Here is a 19,864-nt window from a genome sequence, read left to right on the forward strand (position 1 = left end):
TCATGTAGCAGTGCTTAGCCCATCTTCCTCCACAATTTTTTTGAAAGCCTGTCGCTTTCTCTCTATACAGACAAATGTCACTTTTCATAAGCTTTTTCACTTTTTACCACTTCTTGCACATCCTCCTTAGCATCCATATTGCCAGTCCATCCAAAACACAGCTGGTAACATGACTGCTCTCATTGGTCAAACCATAGCTGCATATTTTAAGTCCATTTTTAGTTTCAAGGTTTTCCACAATATTCTGTCCCAGTCCATAAATCAGATCAAGTGTTTCCTGAGCCCAGCCAATTTGCTGTATCAGTATATTAAGGCTACATTTTCTTAACAATTCTGTGGCATCCCCTGTGCCCGTCATGACTTCACTATGCTGTAAATCATTGGTCCTTTTGGTTCTTTGCCTACATATACTCTTTTTTCTACAGTATATGAAAATTTCATAGCCATTCAGATAGGGGAAAAATGAAAATAAATCACTGTCTTAGGGCATGTCCCAGTTAATTGTACTCTTTCATATCTTTCTCCTATCTTTGAGGTAAGGCTTACATTTTTTTATCTTATATGGCACACTAGTCTATTTTTAGCCTTAAGAGAATTTATCAATCATCCTAAGGACTGTTGCACGATTGCAAATCGTTTTAAGTAAAAATTAACTGGCTGAAGTTTTGTTTTCATAAGCCTTGATGTGTGAAAAATACTCATAGAGGGCAAAGATTGGGGTATTTTTTATTTGGTCTTTATATGCTTTAGAAGTACTCTTCCTGATGGGGTATCTTTGTTCAAGTCACATTTTCAATTACCTAAGTAATTAATCTATTACTCCATCCCTCTGGATGTTTCTCGATTACACAGACTAATAGATCATATTTTTAAAACTCTTGGTAGGGATGTAAAATTCTCTTTAGAAGTGCTAAGGATCATCACTACAGTATAATTGACAAGTCCAGCTCTCTGAATATATTATTTTCATGCTTTTAAAGGTGCCTTTAGCCATTCTCTTTGGGTAAATCAGTCAGCTATTCATTTGGAATATTTCAAGAGCCTTTTGTGGTATTTTGAAAACTGTTTTTTTGGAATTCAAGGTCTCTTGAAAAGGAACATTTTCTGCATTGCAGGGATCCAGTGAGGGGAAATTAAGTGCAGGACATCCAGATTAGCTTAGAAGCGTACTGGAAAAAAACTCCTCTTTGGCTCTGTGCAGGTTCAGAAGAAAATATAAAATAAGTTCTGATGAAGTGCAGAGCATGCTCTTCCAGACTGACATTAACTTAATGCTATTTTAGAAAACTTCATTGTTACCAATTTGCCAGTAGGTACAATGTCTACAACCTGTTAAAACATGAAGTTTAGCTGAGGAGGTGCATAGTGGAAACCTGTTTGCTATGTATGTTTATCCTTACTCCAAGAAAGATCTCAAGACCTACATTTCCCAAAGTATGATGTGATTAGCCATGCCAGAAGGGAATAAAGTAGCCCAGTGAGTCCTATTTCAGTGCAGTGTAAGAAAGCATCCTCTAAGGAGTCCTCTGCCCTTCAGCTGCTGAGATGGCACCATGAGACTGCTTTGCCACACCTGAAACCCCCTAATTTATGCATTATTAGCTCATAGGTTGCATCCAGAGTTTTGCTAGAGTCGAGGGCTGAAACGAGGACATCTGGCCTCAAACAGAGTGGTTATTATGTTACTTGGGATGAAGATTTCCATTTTCAACCTGTAATCCAAATTCTACAGCATTGTGAGTCACTTCAGGGACAAATAACTGCAATCAAGAATTAAGTGTTACACTGTTATTTTTGTGTGCAAAGTTTGGCTATCCCAGTTCTTTTAATGGTAGGAGTATGTAGGGATATTTGAACACTGCTTTTTACACTGAAAAACTATTGAGAAATAAATCAAGCCATGCATTAGCAGAATAAGATGATTTTTTTTTAGTGAGTAGGAGCCAGTGAATAGTAAATACAAACCCCACAGATATATAGGTTGTTAAATAGTTTGATTTTGTTTTGACAATTAGTGTAATTTATTGTTATTTTATTCTTAATTTGAAAATAATTACGGAAATAATGTTTTGCTATTGTCTTGAGATGCTTACAGTCTAGGCAGACAAATGGAGATTGAATAAAAATATTCATTGAAGTTAGGGAAAAGTTTCCCATTAATTGCACCATGCTTTGTGTTTGACCCAAAGAAGCCCAGACAGAGATCCATTAAAGAAAATATCTTTTTAAACACATGCATTTGGCCTTGAAAACATGCAGATGAGCAGTTAAGGCATCCTGGGAGGCCCCCGTCCATGAATGTTTTTAGGACTGAGGTTTTAGAGTAGAGGTGGCAATACTTATCTTATTTTTCATATTGGAAAAATTTTTTTTGCATTTGTTTTGCAGCTAATAGAACAAGACAATTTTTCTTGTGTACTACTTAGGTATCCTTATCCCATGTTGGATGTGGGAAAGATTCAATGATAGAAAGTCTGAGAATGTTCATTCCAATTACTTTTACAATAAGAAACAAAGGATGCTAAGCATGCACACGCTGTTTATTCTCTCAGCTTGAATATCTTACCGCTTCTGTTGTGTTTCATTCTTCTAGGCCTTTCTCTGAGTTCTGCCTGTCGCACAGCCATACGTATTAGATGATTTTGGGACTCGTTTTACGTCAACGATGAAGGGATTATCTGGCAGCCGTAGTCACCATCACGGGGTTGCCTGTGACCCTGCATGTGACAGCCTGCCACACCACCAGGACAGGAAGCCATATTTGTTAAACCCGGTGGACCCCCACCCCGCAGACCACCCTTACTACACTCAAAGGAACTCTTTTCAGGCCGAGTGCATGGTGCCCTACAATGATCAGATTGCCAGCAGCACATTTCCCCGGAGGCATTATAGCTCCCACCATGAACTCAAGGACGAGTGTGCTCTGGTTCCCCATGGAACTGCCAACAAGACCAACCGCATTCCTGCCAACCTTTTGGACCAATTTGAGCGGCAGCTGCCTCTGAATCGGGATGGCTATCACACTCTGCAGTACAAGAGAACTGCCATGGAGCACCGCAGCGACAGCCCGGGCAGGATCCGGCATCTGGTTCATTCTGTCCAAAAGCTTTTTACCAAGTCCCATTCGCTGGAAGGACCATCCAAGGGGAGTGTCAATGGGGGGAAAGCAAGCCCGGAGGAGTCACAGACGATGAGGTATGGGAAGCGCAGCAAGAGTAAAGAAAGGCGATCAGAAGGTAAGCCCAGATCCAATGCATCGGGATGGTGGAGTTCAGATGACAACTTGGACAATGATGTTTGCATTTATCATGGTCCCAGTGGGGTCATGACCATGGGAAGATGCCCTGATCGCTCTTCTTCCCAATACTTTATGGAAGCCTATAACACTATTAGCGAACATACTGTGAAGTCCTCCAGAAGCAATAATGATGTCAAATGCTCTACCTGTGCAAACCTGCCTGTGAATTTGGACTCCCAGTTAATGAAGAAAAGCTCTTGGTCCTCTACATTAACCGTGAGCAGAGCCCGTGAAGTTTACCAGAAAGCATCAGTTAACATGGACCAGACAGTGGTGAAGGCAGAGACGTGTCAGCAGGAACGGTCATGTCAGTACCTCCAGGTACAGTGTGGAGAACTGGTTGCTGTTAACTGTGCTCTGCCTTGTCTCAGGTGTTTGTGGGGGATGGAGGTTTGCTCTGATGTCTCAAGTTTCCCCAGAGGTCACTGATCACTAAACAAGGGGTGCTGCTGCTAAAATTAAAAATATATCAGCTCTTTTTTTTTTTTTTTTGGTCCAGAATTCAGGATTTCAAAGAAACTGTTCATGTTAGAACAGGATTTTTTTTTTTCAGGTGGGAAAAATAAGACCTTTATGTGTACCTTTTGAATTTATAAGGCTGTCACAGTAGGGGTATAGGGAATTTGATGTTGTAGTGCTTTCATTTAGCACTACAATGTCAATTAACTGAATGTTACCAGGATACAAATTCTTTGATTTCTGTAATTCCAATTTTGCTTTCATTTACTGCTCATTTTTATGAAAGCTTTTGAGACCCTTTTGAGAAACTCAGGGGTACCTTAATACTTTCTCCAGCAGGAAAACAACCTACTTTTCTTTTTGCCATGGAATATAAATTCTCTTAAAACATTTATTGTAACGTGTCCAGATTTGTTTATCAAGCTATTCCTCTTTTTCATGGCTCTGAGTCAAAAATAAAAAATCAAAAGGTTGAAATTATTGCTTGTTCTGATTATACATTTTAGGAGTACATCACCTACTCCCTCACAAGCTGTTTGCAGTTAATACAGCGTCACTATTTTTCACCAGTATTGTATCTTTAAATGTCAAGAATCAGATGTCTCCTCTTGGAGCTATCATACTGCCGGTGAATGTTTGTGGCAGGAACATGGATCAGAAAAGATTAAAACTGTTTCGTTCTTAGGAGAGCTGTGGATAGCTTTTATGCACTTTAAAGGAAGCACTTATGGCACATCTAAGTGTGTGTGTAAGATGGAACAACGTTGCGCAGAGAAGAGAGAAGACCATGAGGAAAAAAGAGGTTTGCTAAGATGATTCGGTTTCATTTTAATGTAGTGGGACTCTTGTCTATTTGTATAGAACTGTATCAAGTTCTCTCATATGGGTGCTTTAATGAGACAGTCAGCTTCCACATTCTGTTGTTTAAGTCAGTATGCAGAGAAAGCGTAGGACTGAGGCATCAGCATTTAAAAATTGATCTTAAAAGGTTTTATGGAGTGTCATGCAAAATAATTTTGAATACCAGCCTCTGGGATTCTAAGTCTTAAATATAAAGGAATGGATATGTATATTTTCTGTTAATTGTTTAGGAGAGTGGGGTGGAGGAAGAGGGGGCAATACAAATGCTCAGCGTGTTTACAGCTCTGCGTATGGGGTGGGGAGGGAGAGGGGTTTCAAAATAGCCTCAGGTTGCAACCTTTTGAGGTTTTGTGAGTTTTTTGTGTGAATTTTGTGAGTGAGAAGAAAACATAACTTTAGGCTTGATTGCTGTGGTTACTTTGAACCCTGAGATTTTTTTGTTGGTATTTTTGTTTACTCCTTCAGCCTTCTCTTGGGTTTAGATAAAATAGCAGACAATTCAGTATGTGACCAGATGGCTAGAAAAGAGTGAAAAACTGTGCCAGCATCAGCTTTAAATGAACACCTCCACAGGGACCTTTAGATAATGTTTAACTGACAGGAATAGACTCCTGAAGTGGAATTAGAGGGCATTATCTGTGTCTGTATGAAAATATGTCCAACAATTGTCAAGGGCAAGAATAACTAAATTCTCACTTAGAGTAACTACATTCTCACTGTGTTTCCCATTCTCACTGGTAGTTTTATTTCAGTTTTCACTTAATTTTGTTTCATTCTTTCTAATTGTGAATGCCATTGTAAAATCAAGGGAAACATAATTGGTTTGAAACTATTTTTAAAAATGGAGACTCTTAACCAGGTTATCAGTTAGCATTGGAAGTAATATTCAAACAGAGTACAGTAGATTTGAGGAAGCAGGTCAGGATTATTCTTCTCTCTTGGCAGCTTGAAAGGTTGACAAATGCATATAGGTATTAAAAAAATCAGTCTATTTTGAATGCATCCCATTGCTTTTCTCTTCACTATATCACTTTTCTTTTTGCACTGCAAGCCCTTTGGGGCTTGGACTTTGTTCCCTTTTGAGTTTCCACAATGCCCAACACAATGGGGCACAGAATCTAATTGAGGCCTTTTTTCCATCCTGCAGTATAAATATATATTAACAGCAGAAAAGTTCTACTCTGTTAGTGGGTTGTAGAGTTACTCTGTGTATGTTATTTTCCAGGTGCCCTTCTCATTATTGTACCAAAAGGCTGGTGTCCTGTGTTAGAACAATTGGAAAGGCACAAAATGAGATGAAAGCTGCAAGTCCACAACAACACTGAACAACTCTGATATTAATTTCATTATTATGACACTTCTTTGTTGCTTTCTTTAACTCACTAAATATGAAATAGATGCTTTTATCAACTCGCTTGTTATTTAAGTTTTTGTCTATGCTGCAGGACTTAAACTCTCAGGACATAAACTCTGATCCTTCAAAGAGCAGCTACTTGTTCATGCAATCTCTTCTTGTGACAGTATCTGAATTCAATGAAGGAGTGACTTATTTTCAACTCAGGGTACTCAGGATAATTTTCTTTATCCTAATGGATCTGAGTGTATCAGAGATCACAGGTGACATTGACTTCACATTTGTTTATAAGGGCTTTTATCACAAAAATATCTGCATGAATCCTCAGCATAAAGACTTGGAAATAACAAACAATTATTTTGCTTGCTGTGATATTTTCCACTTAACTGTTCTGTGGAAGGAGTTGGCAGTAGTTCGTATTACAGATGGGCTTATTTCTCATAATTTGGAATTTGGATCAAGTGCAGAGTCCTCCTGCATTGCACTGGCTTTCTTTATCCCATCAGGCTCCACTTCCAGCCCTGGTGCTGAGAAACAGTGTCCATCCTTGGAGTTCTGGGGGAGGCTTGGGTCAACACTGTGCATCCTCAGAAACAGATACTATCCTAGAATAGTCTAAAGACTGTCAAGCAAATCTTTGCCTCTTACCTGCATTTTGGCAATGGAATTGCATTTTTATCTTCTATTTCTCCTTTCAAGAGTGAGCAGCTGGATAGTATGTTCCTTTTTTGAGCTGATTTTTTCTTCAGGGAAGTGCTACTGTTCAATCCAGCTTTACAGTTGGACTACAGTGAAGGAAGGTGAGAAGGAATTGTTCATGTTTTATCAAAATGCTTCTTCAAAATGGTTTCCCTCCCTTGAAAGAAAAAATTATAAAGTGGTGGACAGCCTCTACTTCTCTGGTAGCTTCTCCTCTGGAAAAAATTGAAATTAAGCAAAGCTATCAAAGACAAAATGTAACCAGCAGTCCTTTGCTGCGAACAATAGGGTCTAAATACACAGGCAGATATTTTTTGACACTCTTGTTTTCTATGAATTCATTATTTTTGGAGGTAAAGTGTATCAAATACACTGCAGAGTTTGGCTCTGATTATAGTTTCGCCATTTAATGTTCCCTGTAATTACTATTCCTGTTGTCCTTGGTTCATTTGTTAAGAGATTGAGAAAAATACAAAGAATGATGCTTTTTGTATTAATTTTCTTTTCTTCTTATGTGGGTCATTCATAAGTTTTCTTTTCATTGCAACTGATGAGACTCATCAGTTGTGTCAGACACTTGAGGCTAAGGTTGGAAATTTTAGTTCTGAAAACTGAGGTGCAGAAGGTGGGTGCAACAGTGCAGCCATTGAAGTTCCACATTAGCTTTTCTTTAGTGGGATACTGTGAGAAATACTATAAAAATACAAGCCAAGTTTCTGGGCATAATAAGAATTTTCTGGTGCCAAAGGGTTCTTGGTTAGTACTGCGCTCAGTTTCCTGTGTGAAGGTGGCCTGTAATGTGTGCTGCTATACCAGGTGTAGTGCTAAGAAGCTCATCATCTGAATGACTTGTTTTCCAGTCTCAGGACAAACACAGTTTCTTAGGAAATACTGCTGAATCCCAGTCCCAGCCACCCTCTTTTTGTTGCCTGTGTCCATGGGTGACCAAATAGACCTTAGGGTCAGGTGCTAATAAGGACCAGTAAGTGTAATGTGATCTGTTGATGTGGTATGTTACATTACAAAGCCTTTATCCTTATGACACAGCAATTTATGTTAGATCTGTTATACTGGGTTTGTCTACGCAAGTTTATCTGCATTTTCAGTTTGTGTTTTCCTCATTTATGGTGTTTGCATTTCAAATGCAACTACCATATTCAAATTAATCTTCCAGTATATCCTTGTTTTTATACACATGAAAGTTGTACTAACATCCATTAATATAGATCTTCCATTTTTCATGTATCTGATGACTTGCCTTTTCTTAGCTCATATTCCATTATACATTGTAAATTAGTGAAGCACATGTTATTTCTTTCAGTTTTCCAGTCAGAACTACAAAGTACATGAGGTATAAGTTTCAAGGTTTTTTTTACTGAGCTCATGTGAAACATAATTCTTAATAAACTAGTGAAACAATTTGGACAAATGTAAAATACTGTCAAATGTTTTAATGTATTCTAGGTCAACTTCCAGGTAATGGAATAATCATGAAAACATTTGGAAATTCTTAAATGTTCTCAACTTTTAAAATGAACTAATATCTAATATTAATACTGAAAAAAATATTCCCAGAAAGCTAATTTATTTTGGTCTTTCAGTCATGAGGTGGGTAATATGAATAATGGCTAAATCTAGGGAATTTGTGGAAACTATAAATAAAGCAGAAAACAGCTTATTTACAAAATGTATATTACTAAGAGATAAATACATTAAATTGGCATCTTGGTTATTTAGCCTTCCTGGAAACCCACCCAAGATATGATTGCTATACAAATGTGTAGGAGAGTGTTTCAGGATAGTCATCTTCCTCATCTTTGCAGTCCTTTAATTTAGCTAAAAAACAAAACAAACAAAGGAACCTGGATACTGTCAGCCGTGTTAGTGATCATAATTTTGCCACTCATTTAACCTTAACAACTGGTGCGTTCTGATTTGCTTAATTGAAAGCTGTGCTGACCTTTGGTGTCTTGAGTAATGGGGGCCTCCTAAGGACAAAGAGAGCTGTTCTACAGCAATGCCAGCTGCAATTTTATCTGCCCATGTTCCTTAATTTTCTGTCCTTTAGTTTTATTGTCCTCCTGTAACTTCTCAGTATTGAATATACTGGCACTGACCTTATTTTTTCCAGATTAATTTGAATTACTGTCAGTCTATTCTGTTAGCATCCCTAATGTATTCTAATAGTGCATCCATTAAGGAATGCAATTCTGGCAGCTGGAACCTGTTGGCATACTATTTGTAGGATTTAGCAACATACCTGGGTGAGACTACATTATATATACTGTTCTGTCAGAAATGCTTATTAAAATTATGGCTGCATATAACAGCTGGCATTTGGTATCTATTTCAGTTCGTTCATGGATAAGATTTGTTTCAGTCGTGGATCTGACTTTTTTTCTGTAGCCTTAAATGTTTGGAGTGTTCTACTCTTATTCTTTTCAGTGGTTTCACTGGGGGGGGGGGGGGGGGGGAAAAGGAGTAAAGCAAAAAATCTTCAAGAAAGTCAAGTCCAGCAAAGAGGATAATTTCAATCTGCATCTGAGTTTGAAACCTTAACTTTTATAGTGGAAACATGTGAAGTACATGGGGAAGAAAACACTAAGCAGTGATACATATTCCTCAGTCAGTGCAAATAAGGAGTATTTCTCTTCATCCAGTTACTGGGTTGGGGTTTTGTGCTTGTTTCAAGAATGGAATTCATAGTACAGATCTTGAGTGAGGAAATACTACAGTGCCAGAGGAGTGGTTTGAGCTGGGCTAGCTGGCCACAGTTTTTATTCTGCCTTACAAATGCTCTTGTGGTTCTTGACAGGTGAGCTTCTGTCACTACTGAATTAAGCAATAAGAACATCGATCTGTTGTATATTGTTTGTCCTTTCATCCTCTTACCCTGAAACTGTGCAATGTACTGTCTTCTTTGGGCTTCTGATAGATATGCATTTATCTCACCAAAGACTAAGCAATGTGTCATGCAGTTGGAAAAGGCATTGTGACAGTTCTGATGGGCCAGGGCTTCCAAAGACAGTCTCTGAATTGTGTCCAGGAGTCTTTTATGCAAGTAAGTTTGTGTCTAATTTTTGCTTTACTGACATAACCCAGCCTGCTCACCAGTTTGTTAGGAAATCTTTGAGGTTTCCTGGTCTGTAGCAATTCAGTTTTTAGCAGATGAGAGTTAAGAGTATGACCTTGATTTCATATCCTATGGGACACTACTGTAGAACATAGGTCACCATTTGGTGACATTTCGAGTCACTGAGAAGACACACTATGATTTTCTGAAACCAGGAAAGTTTCCTTACAGCCAAATGAAAGCTTCTTCACAGGTGTATAGCACTGCTGTAATGCAAAAGAAATCATTGTGAAAGTTCAGTGAAATCTGTCCACTGGCCACTAAAATGTGACAGAAGCCAACAGCCAGCAGGAGATGGCAGTTTCAGGGCATCACTTAGAGTTGCTGCCTGTGAGAACACAGCATTAGCAAAGCACCAGAGATTACTGAGTTACAGCCAGCCAAAAGAAACAGCATAAGGGCTGCTGCTCAAAATGCTCTCCCCACCACATCTGTTTTCTTCCAAGGATACAGAATCAGCTACGTGTTCTCCACCCACTAGCCAGTTTCCTGCTGTCTGCCTGATAATGCCTGTGTGTGTAGTGAGAGAAAGGTAAAATGGCATCTCATCTAACAGTATTGCTTTGGATGCAAACCAGTCACTGTATGCAGGTGTTGAAGTGACTCACCACAAAAGAAGATATAAAGATGAAATGAGAGAATATTTCTCTATTGCTAGTCATTGAAAGTGTCCTTTCAAGGACTGGTATTCATGTTAGCAGTCATCCTGTCATCCTTAACTGGGCAAGAAACCATATGTCATTATAACCAATGGCTTTGAATGCTTCAAGGGTACTGCAAAAGATGAGAATGAATGTCTGCCCTCTGCCACTGGAGAATATCATCCATGAGTATCATTGAAGCAGTTCTAGTTTGAGATCCTGGCCAAGAGCCCTGATCTGTGACCTTCAGTTATGTTTACCTCAGCTAATGGATGTGGCAGTTGCTGTTTGGCTTCCTTTCTGCAGAAGGTGTTTAAGGGTGGCAAACTTGAAAGGCAGTGGCTGGAATCATTGTATTGGTATGCCCCTCTTCACGGTTGGTTGGATTTTTATACATAAAGCAGAAGGATAAAATTTACCTGGAATCAAGACATGGTAGTTTCATTTAGAAGACACGCATTCCTCTTCATAAAATGGAATGTGAATCAGATTGACAAACCAGTGCTCAAGACACCTTTTGGCGAATGAACATTGTAAACTGGAGTGGTTCTTGAAGAATTTTGTCTGTTGGCTGACTCTCAGAATTCATACTGGTTTAGAAGACTTTCCAAACTACTCTTATGTGAAGGAAGATTGCAGTTCTTCACCCTGTTTGTTCAGGTTTGATGGAAGGGGTGGGCACAGCATGGAGGAAGTAATGCTACATCTTGGAGAGGTCTTTGTTCTGGTGTTAATTCCCCTCTTGTAAAAAAATACGGAGATTAGTTAGCTAAATTAAATTAATTTATAGTAGAACTCTGGGTTCCTACAATGATTGGTCAAATAGTGCAAGCTAAAGCAAATGTTGCTGCAGATACTGAGCATATTAAATTTGTCCTAAATAAAGGCAACCTTCCTAACTGCCTTTTTGAGAACACTTGAGGCTTATTAAACATATATGTTTCTTTCTGCTTTCTAAGGCTTCCTCTTTTTTTGCATACTTCAATGATTCCTAACATATGCACATTGGTAGAAAGAAATGCTACTCATCCTTATTGGTCTGATTAATTCAATATTCATGAGTGCTAGGAATAGGATCAGTAAGTGGAAGATGGCAATTGGAACTTCCTTTACAGCGTGCAGAAGAGGCATAATAATGGCTAAGACCAAATTGCATGGGTTTGAAAAATCTGCACTGAGCAGTCATTAGGCATTGTTCTTCAGTTGTGTGATTTCATTTCATTAGGTATTTGCATACTAATAGAAAGCTAAAGTTACAAGTCTGCTGCTGTGAGCGATGGTTAGCCACTCCTTCCAGTCCTTTTGTTTACTTCTGTAGTCATCCACATTGCTTTGGCAAAGCACAGGGAGAAGCTTTAATGATTTCAGCTGCAATAAACCAAAGCAAACTAGAGATCAATAATGAACTTAATTTGCTATAGAGACAGTCTCTTTGCTATTTCATCCAGTGAGGTAAGTTAATAACTATTTGGGGAAAAAAAGAAAAAAAAAAAGGAAATTAGATATTCTAATTTAATTATTTAGAAATTGTTTAAAATGTTTTCTTTAGCTTTGTCATTATAGTCTGGGATTATTTCACATACTACAACATGTGAGCTTATGAAGTAAATGTTTGAAAACTGTGGGGCCAGTATACCTGTTAATTTAGTTTATTTGGGCTCCTAGACTATCTATTAAAAAATCCAGTTCCTTCATATCAAAAAATGCATTAAAGGAAATGACGAATCAGTACAACCTGGCTAATGACAAAGTGTGAACACTTGCAGAGCAATATAAATTTAGTTAAAGATTGGGACAGGTAATCTATACACTAAATGATGCTGGATCCAGGTGAGATGTTGGCTAGTAGCAGTACTTCATCTTTATAGTCTGCTCTGTTTACAAAAGAATGTTGTATCAGCCATTTAATCAAAAGAAAGAAACTGTTGTCAGGCTTAGTGTTCATGCATGTAACAATTTATTTCCAGGGGTTTGCTGAAGTTTTAAGTTTCAGTAAGCTGCATGGCTCAGAGGCCTTTGCTGAATATTTTTTATGTCTATTCAAGTAATAATGGTGTTCTGTTTTACTATGCTTTTCGTATATATGAAGTACACTCTTGATTTTTAGGCTTGTAAAGATTTGTACATGAGCTTAAAGATCACTTAGAGAATGAAATGTTTCCAAGATCATTATTACTTTGATAGTGTGATTAATAATAGTTCTATTTTAATAGAAACAATTATGTTCATTGTTAGATTTGAGTTTAGCTCTTCTCTGTTCTTCATGAGAGCAAAAACAATCATGCAAGTGATGTTCCCTCTTGATATTCTGATACTGGAAAAATGGTATTGCCAAGGTAATTGGATAATATGATTTTCTTAAAAGCATAAAACAGCTTTATCTCAAGTATGTCAATCTTAATCCCATTAATCCTCTAAGGCAGCAGATACTGTGCATTTGCACTTGTGTGCAGTGTAGTATGTGACCTTGCAAGGCATAATATAGGCCATTCAAACAAAGTAAGAGCCTGTGGGAAAATCTGTGCAGACCCCCTGACTGAAATAAAATAAGAAAGCTGGAGGTTCACATAGACACTTCTCCCAGCATTTTTTCCAGACTAGCAGAAGAAATCACACTACAGGATGTGTGGTACCATATGTGTAGAAACAGAATGTATGAAATAATCTAACTGATTTTATTTTTGCAGGTTTTATTTTGGAGAGGGCTTTATCTTTTACTTTCTTCTCATGATATGAAACACTTTGTTGCGACAGTAAACTGCACTGTCTGCATGAGCTGTTACAGCCAATACTTTTTAGGCACCAAAAAAGCACTCTGAAAATCAGGTCACTTCTTTTAGTAGGTATTGCTTGAGGTATTTGACTATAGGCACAGCAGTATTAAAATGCTGACATTATTTTATCTGCCTGAAATGAAAGGAAATGCTGAACTTTAAGGGTTGTTTGTCCTACTCAAATAATACACAGGCAGAGACCCTTTCATAAAAAGTATTACAATTGTTAATAGCCAAGGCAGAACTTCTAAATTGTTTCTTTACCCTGCAAATGCTCTTTATCAGTTACACGATGCCTTACAGTTTTCTCCTACACCAAATTCTGAAATTAGGGTTTCTTGCTCTTGTGAATATCAGATAAGAAAAAAGAAGAAATAAGATAAAGGTGAGCTGGATCCAAATTTTTTTCTACAAATTCGCTAATATACAGAAACATTACTGTAAACAAACAAACAATAAAAAGTAAAAACAAGATTTAAAGAAAAACAAACCTGACTTAAACACCTGCACAAAATCCCCATGGTCAAACTGTTTAACTAAAATAGCTTTTAAATCGAATATCCATTGCATTCTTTTATTGCAGCTTTATCTAGGCAGGTAAAGTAGTCTGTGCAAACACTCTGACTTCCTCAATGTGTTCTGTGAATTTGGAAGCGTATCTGGGTTGGTATTTTAGGCTGTTCTCTAAATCTGGATGGCTTTTTAACCACAGCCATCCTTTTCTCTTTGATGCACACAGGGTTTACCCTTAAACCCATAATATGGAAATGGAAGTTGGGTCACTTTTGTATTATTTCCTTTGGTTTTGTGCATGCAGGTGACTTCCAATACCCAAACCAGCCAGTGGGTTTGTGGCACTCACTGAGACTGCTTTGCCCTGGTCTCTGTGTGAACAGCTCATCTTGCTTTCTCTGAAACTAGTGTTTTTGAAAAAGTGGAAAAGCTGCTAAAAAGGTAGTGGTTGTTTTTCAGTGATTGCTCACTTCACTGATATGAGCAGAGCTCAAACTGGAAACTTCCAATCACATCGTACAAACTGAGGGACTAGAGCAGTGCATTCAAACCTCAGCATGGTACACAGGGTTTGCATGTGTACATAGAAAGTTTTGGGGTAAAATCCATTGCAACCAGCATTCAAAACCTGGCCTATTGTATCTAAATAATTTTGAGAATCTTTGGGATAAAAGGTCTTATACGTGGGGTTATTGATAACAGAAGTCAATAATTCCAAAGTAAGTTTTTCCACACTTATCACTCACTGGTATTGCTCCTATAAACTATGGCATTAAATTTAACAGTGTATCTATGACTTAATAAAACTACAGGTGTTCAGCTTGCCTGAATTATGGGCACTGTATGAACATTGTAACTTTATCTCCCCTGACTTTTTCTCTGTTAAAGACACCAACCTTAACAATATACTAACATACTTTATTTAGTGCATTGAGGATTAATTCACTAATTTATCTTAATGAGAAAAAGCAAAGATCTTCAATTAAAGCATAATGAATAAAATATTAAACAGATCAAAGTGCATATCCTCTAAGAATTACCAGATTCTCTATATACTCTGACTTCGATATCTAATAGCTGCCTAAAAACTGATTGGAAATACACTATTACAGATTTTAAACTTCTGACTGAAGTCTGAGCATGTCATCAAAATGCCAGCAGAGCTTGATTTTACTAAACTTATCTTAAATTCTTTTTTGTATGAGTGATTTGAGAAGTCAAAATTTTACAGTGACAAGCAGAAGCTGTAGGTTCCAAAATGTATGTGAGAGGTGGTATGAATATAGATTGTATACTCACTGTTTGATGATGTTCTAGGCCTAGAACTAATGCAAGAATAAGACCTGAAAAAAATTTTATACTCTATCTGTCATAAGTGGCTAAGGGAGGAGTGTAAAATGTTCTGTACTGTTCTATATCAAAAATCAAAACCTCTGATGGGTGTTACCTTCATTTGAAAGCATCATCTTTCCAGATCTGGTCCAGGCATAAACTTAGAAGTCGCAGAATGGAAATATTGCTCTGCTTTCTTTTTTTTTTTAATGTGGAAAAATACTAGAGCTGTTCATTTAGTCCTGTTCTTCCAGTAGATTCTGTTAGTACTTAGTACTCTTAGTCTTAGTTAAAGCTTTACCCTATCCTAAAAGAAAATTTCAGGTGGTTTTAGGAGTATTTATTCAGTAATATTCTATAGATGCACAATTCTGCATGTCATCATTCAATAAGAAAACTGGAGTTAGAACTGTATTTCTGCTTTAATGAACTTAGATTCCTGGAGCCCAGGAAAATAAATTCAAAAATAAACAAAACAAAAAACAAACCCCCCTCCCCCCCTCCCCAAAACCCCAAAACCCACAACAACAAACTTTGCATGCTGCTGGAAGAATTGTAGAGCCATTAACTTAAGGATATGTAAAGACAACATGGAAATTTACTTTAAAAAGGCACTTAAATTCTTTACAAAGGAAAGAATTAGTTAAATAAAACATGGAGAAATTGAGAATGACTAAGTCCTGAGAAGGGAGGCTGGGTCTTAAGAAAGAATATTGATAAAGGGGAAACCTAGAGTAGATATCCAGGATTAACTCTTCAGTTCTTTGAGGAAAATACTGAAGCTCCAAGAGAGTTTCAAGGCTGGACTTGACCAAGAGAGAATGGGGAGAACAGAACACAAGAGGAAAGAAGGACTGTTTGAGCCTGGCAGTTTAAGGAAGGCCCTAAATAATCATGTCAGGAGCAGGAAAAAAAAAATCAATGAAAGAAGAAGGTTGGCAAGGTCTTGGGTTTTGACATTGTCGGGAAACAAAGCAAAGACATAGGTTGTGAATAGTTTAGTTAATAAAATTAATATGGTTAATTAATTATAACTAGTAACAAGCCTATATGGGCTTAGGACCATTAAATATCTTTGTTCCTTTGTATACCACAGTGCTATACAAAGTGGTATACAAAAATAAACAGTTGCAGTTTATAGCAGTATAGATTGATAAAAGGCCATTAAAAAGGCCATAAAAATTTATTTGTATTAACAGTAACATTCAAAAGGCCTTACAGCCTCTGGACTTAGACTTCTGTTTGTAGTGGGAATCAACAGCTAAGCCATTAGCAAGCATTCCAATGTTTTAGTTTTGGTTGTCTAAATAAGCTGGCACATAAATGCTCTGGCTGAAATCTGCAATGGGATTCACAAGATCCTCAGCAGAAGGTAAATTTTGATGAAGAACAAACTTCCCATAGAAAAGATTATTCTAGCAGGTGAGAGTATTTGTAAGTTGCAAGACAAATTTAGTAACCTAGATTCGTGCCTCCTTATTTAATGTGGCTTGTAAGGTTTTCTGAGCATTATAGCTGTGGCTGGTTTATAGAATTGATTCACTGAGAGGAATCAGAGAAGCAGCAAACTAAAAAATGACAACTACTTGTATTTAAGCCTACCACAGAATGATTTTAACTAAAAACCTCTTTTGCAGGTTCACCTTTAGATAAAAATGGTGTTTCTGCAAAATAGCTTCAAAGGTCCTGCTCCACTTCATGTTTTTTCTGCAGTTACAGGAAAGAGAAGGATGTTGGTTTATGTGGTCAGAAGCCACAGGAGCAGAGGAAGGGAGACAGTGGGTGGGCAAGAGCACTCCGCTCTTGGACTGTCCTTTGTTATGTCTCAAAATCTCATGAATGCACATTCCCACCATTCCAGATTTCCAATACAAAGAAGGGACAGCACTGACTTCAGATCAAGAGAAATAATGCACATCATTAAGAAGAAGAAGAAAAAGAAGGGAATAAAGAGTTGTATGACTCAGGCACTCAGACTAACAGAATTCAACAGGAGGCTCACTGCAAGCTGCGGGTGTGCAGTTGCACCAATTAAGCTATAGAAGCGTTAGTAGTAAAATTTCACACTTGCAAACCTACTTTTGTGATGATTAGTACATAGCTCCACTAATCTGAAATGTATCTTGAGCCAAAATCATCCTGGTGAGCATTCCTAGGTACACTCTGTCAGAAAACATTGTCATATAGAGATTTGTATTTCAGTTTTTGTGCCTCCCCAAAGATGTTCAATATGTTGAGCTGAACCAAACATACCCTGATCTGGTTTATAAATGCTTTGAATGAAAATAGCTAAAAAAAACCAGATTTATCCAGCCCAGTATTAAACCTAACCAAGGCTTCTGTGTCAGCATGTTTGCTAGAAACTTCCCAGACAAGTAATAGAAAATAGCAAAGAACTCCAGAGATGCTTGTGACTATGCAGAGTGAGAAGTGGGCCCCCATTCCAACAGCAACCCATGGTCAAATGGGATTGAGAACAGGCCTTTGACCATCAGAGTTTTTGTTATGGCTCTGTTGTGGCTTACCAATAACACCTGGGAGGAGCATACTAATAAGAGAATTGTGTTTATCACCTCAGGTTCCTCAAGATGAATGGACTGGCTACACTCCCCGAGGAAAAGATGACGAGATTCCCTGCCGCCGAATGCGTAGTGGAAGTTACATCAAAGCCATGGGGGACGATGACAGTGGAGACTCGGACACAAGTCCAAAGCCATCTCCAAAGATTGCTGCACGGAGAGAGAGTTATCTCAAGGCCACCCAGCCATCCCTTACAGAGCTTACCACCCTCAAGTAAGTCCATGTTCTACCACATACAGCTCTCCACTAACACATGCATCTTCTACGTTTGTTTCTTCTCTTTTCATTTTCTATGTTTTCTATTGGTTTCTTCTCTTTAGTGCTAGCTGCTGGTTCAGGAAAGTATTTGAACAAATGTGCTCAAGCATGCTTATTTTTGCATGGGTTTCTTTCTGAACAAGAGTAAATATAGGAATGTTTCAGAATGTTATTCTGAAAAGGGACTGCGCTATGAATTTGCAAAGTATTTTAACCTGTTAGTGTTAAGTGAGCATCCAGTTATGTACAGTAGGTCTGCTCTTTGAATTCTTTGCTAAATTACAGCTTTGGCCTGCAAAAGCTTTGCATAACTGTGTATTTATATATACTCAACATGTGAAATTAGCCCTAAGATAGTCTTTACAACTCCAGAGAGCACCTGAGATGTAATTAAAAAGAACTAAGACCATCTGAAAGTAGACAAACCCATGTTTTCTGCTCAGAATTGCACGGTATTTTGTGGAAAACCAAAAATTGATTTTTTTTAATTGTTTATGAAAGCTTTATTTTAAAAGAGTCATGATTTTATGGTTTTCAAATGTCACTATTTGTTTTTCCTATATTTATGTTTTAAAAAGCCACCCAAATTCTCAGGAAAATTGTACAAATGGACAATTTTGTATTAGTGTTTTATTTTAATTGATTCTAAAATGGAAAGGTCCCTTAAAGCAAGAAAATAAATTATGTCCATAAAAGAAAATAGTGTGGGTTTAAAATCAACAACAATTCTGTCTGTCTTTAACACAATTCTTTACTATAATAGTGAATCGTAGTTCACTGGACCAAAAAAAACCAATTTTAGTATAACTTGCCTAAGGCTGTAGCTTTAAAATGGGGAGAAAAAAAAATTAAAAGGATCTCTATCTCTTCTAGTATCCATGATCAGTGACAAAAGACTCCTTCTGCATTTCCCTTATTAATTTCTTCTCCTTCCTTGTCCTCCTCTGCCCCATTTTTTCCCAGAGATCTTATCTGAGAAACAGATTTTAGAGAAAAGCATTTGATCCTTGTTAAGAATGTCATGCTCTTGACATCAGTGATGACTAGACCAGCAGAAAAAAGAAAGCTTACTGCAGCTCCCCGTAGCAGCCTGCCTGACTTTGTCTCAAGGGAAGCCAGGGATTGCTTCTTCTCTGTCTTTCCATTAGTGTCCAAAGGAGAAAGCAATCTCATTTTCTGCAGGGATTTTCATAATGTAGCTGGCCTTTGCTCAAGGGATCTAGTGATTCCTTTCATCATCCAGAAGACTTTACCACATCCTTTCCTGAGCCAAAACTCCTCCTGTGAGATCAGTTATTGCAACCTCTGCAAGGTGAAGATGAATGTTATTTACCACCACAAACTCCATCTAGCCATGCTTCATGCATGGACACACTTTCAGGCATGGAGCTTATTCTTTTTGAGTTTTTAGGAGCATGCTTTCCAGAGTTCCATAGCGTATGTGAAGCACAATGCATCACAATGAGTGTATTTGCTCTTGGTCATTTCTGTTCTCTGTAGATACAGGATTTGCAAAAGAATATAGATTTATGAAAAATCAAAAGTCCTGCATGTCACTGTTCACCCACATAGGATGTTAGACCAGAGGTGCCAGGCAGCAGAAGCTTTTAGCTTTCAAGTCATTGTAATTCAGCAAAGTGCTTGTATAAATACTTAATTTCCCATGTTTTTTAATCCCTTCCTATTCGGGAAAGCTTTTAGGAATGTGCCTAATTTTAAGCTGCACTCTGTAAAATTCACATAAGTTTAGGAGCTGTGCAGAAGTAGGACATAAATCATAGGGTAGAAGAAGGAAGGGAAAATGGTAAATGGTAGTAAAACAAAAAAGAGGAGGAAGCATGAAATAACTTTTCTTTTTCAATGACTTTTCATCATAAACTGGGATGAAATAGAATTATTTATTTTAATCTATGCTGATATTTTAAAGAAATATCTCTTCCTGGGAAACCTTTCACTTTCAGA

General features: G+C 37.7%; 1 protein-coding gene across 6 annotated transcripts in view; it reads left to right on the forward strand.

The window, feature by feature from the left end:
* DLGAP1 (DLG associated protein 1) overlaps window positions 1–19,864 on the forward strand; it is a 414,737-nt gene that overhangs the window by 273,848 nt on the left and 121,025 nt on the right. For all 6 annotated transcript variants that reach the window (XM_039548527.1, XM_039548528.1, XM_039548526.1 and 3 more), the window contains 2 exons: window positions 2,594–3,619; window positions 17,643–17,857. In XM_039548527.1, coding sequence (XP_039404461.1) covers window positions 2,666–3,619; window positions 17,643–17,857 — 1,169 coding nt within the window. In that variant the 5' untranslated portion in view covers window positions 2,594–2,665. The remainder of the gene's footprint in view (window positions 1–2,593; window positions 3,620–17,642; window positions 17,858–19,864) is intronic.

Source organism: Corvus cornix, chromosome 2, assembly GCF_000738735.6.
Source record: "Corvus cornix cornix isolate S_Up_H32 chromosome 2, ASM73873v5, whole genome shotgun sequence".
Taxonomy (NCBI): Eukaryota; Metazoa; Chordata; class Aves; order Passeriformes; family Corvidae; genus Corvus; species Corvus cornix.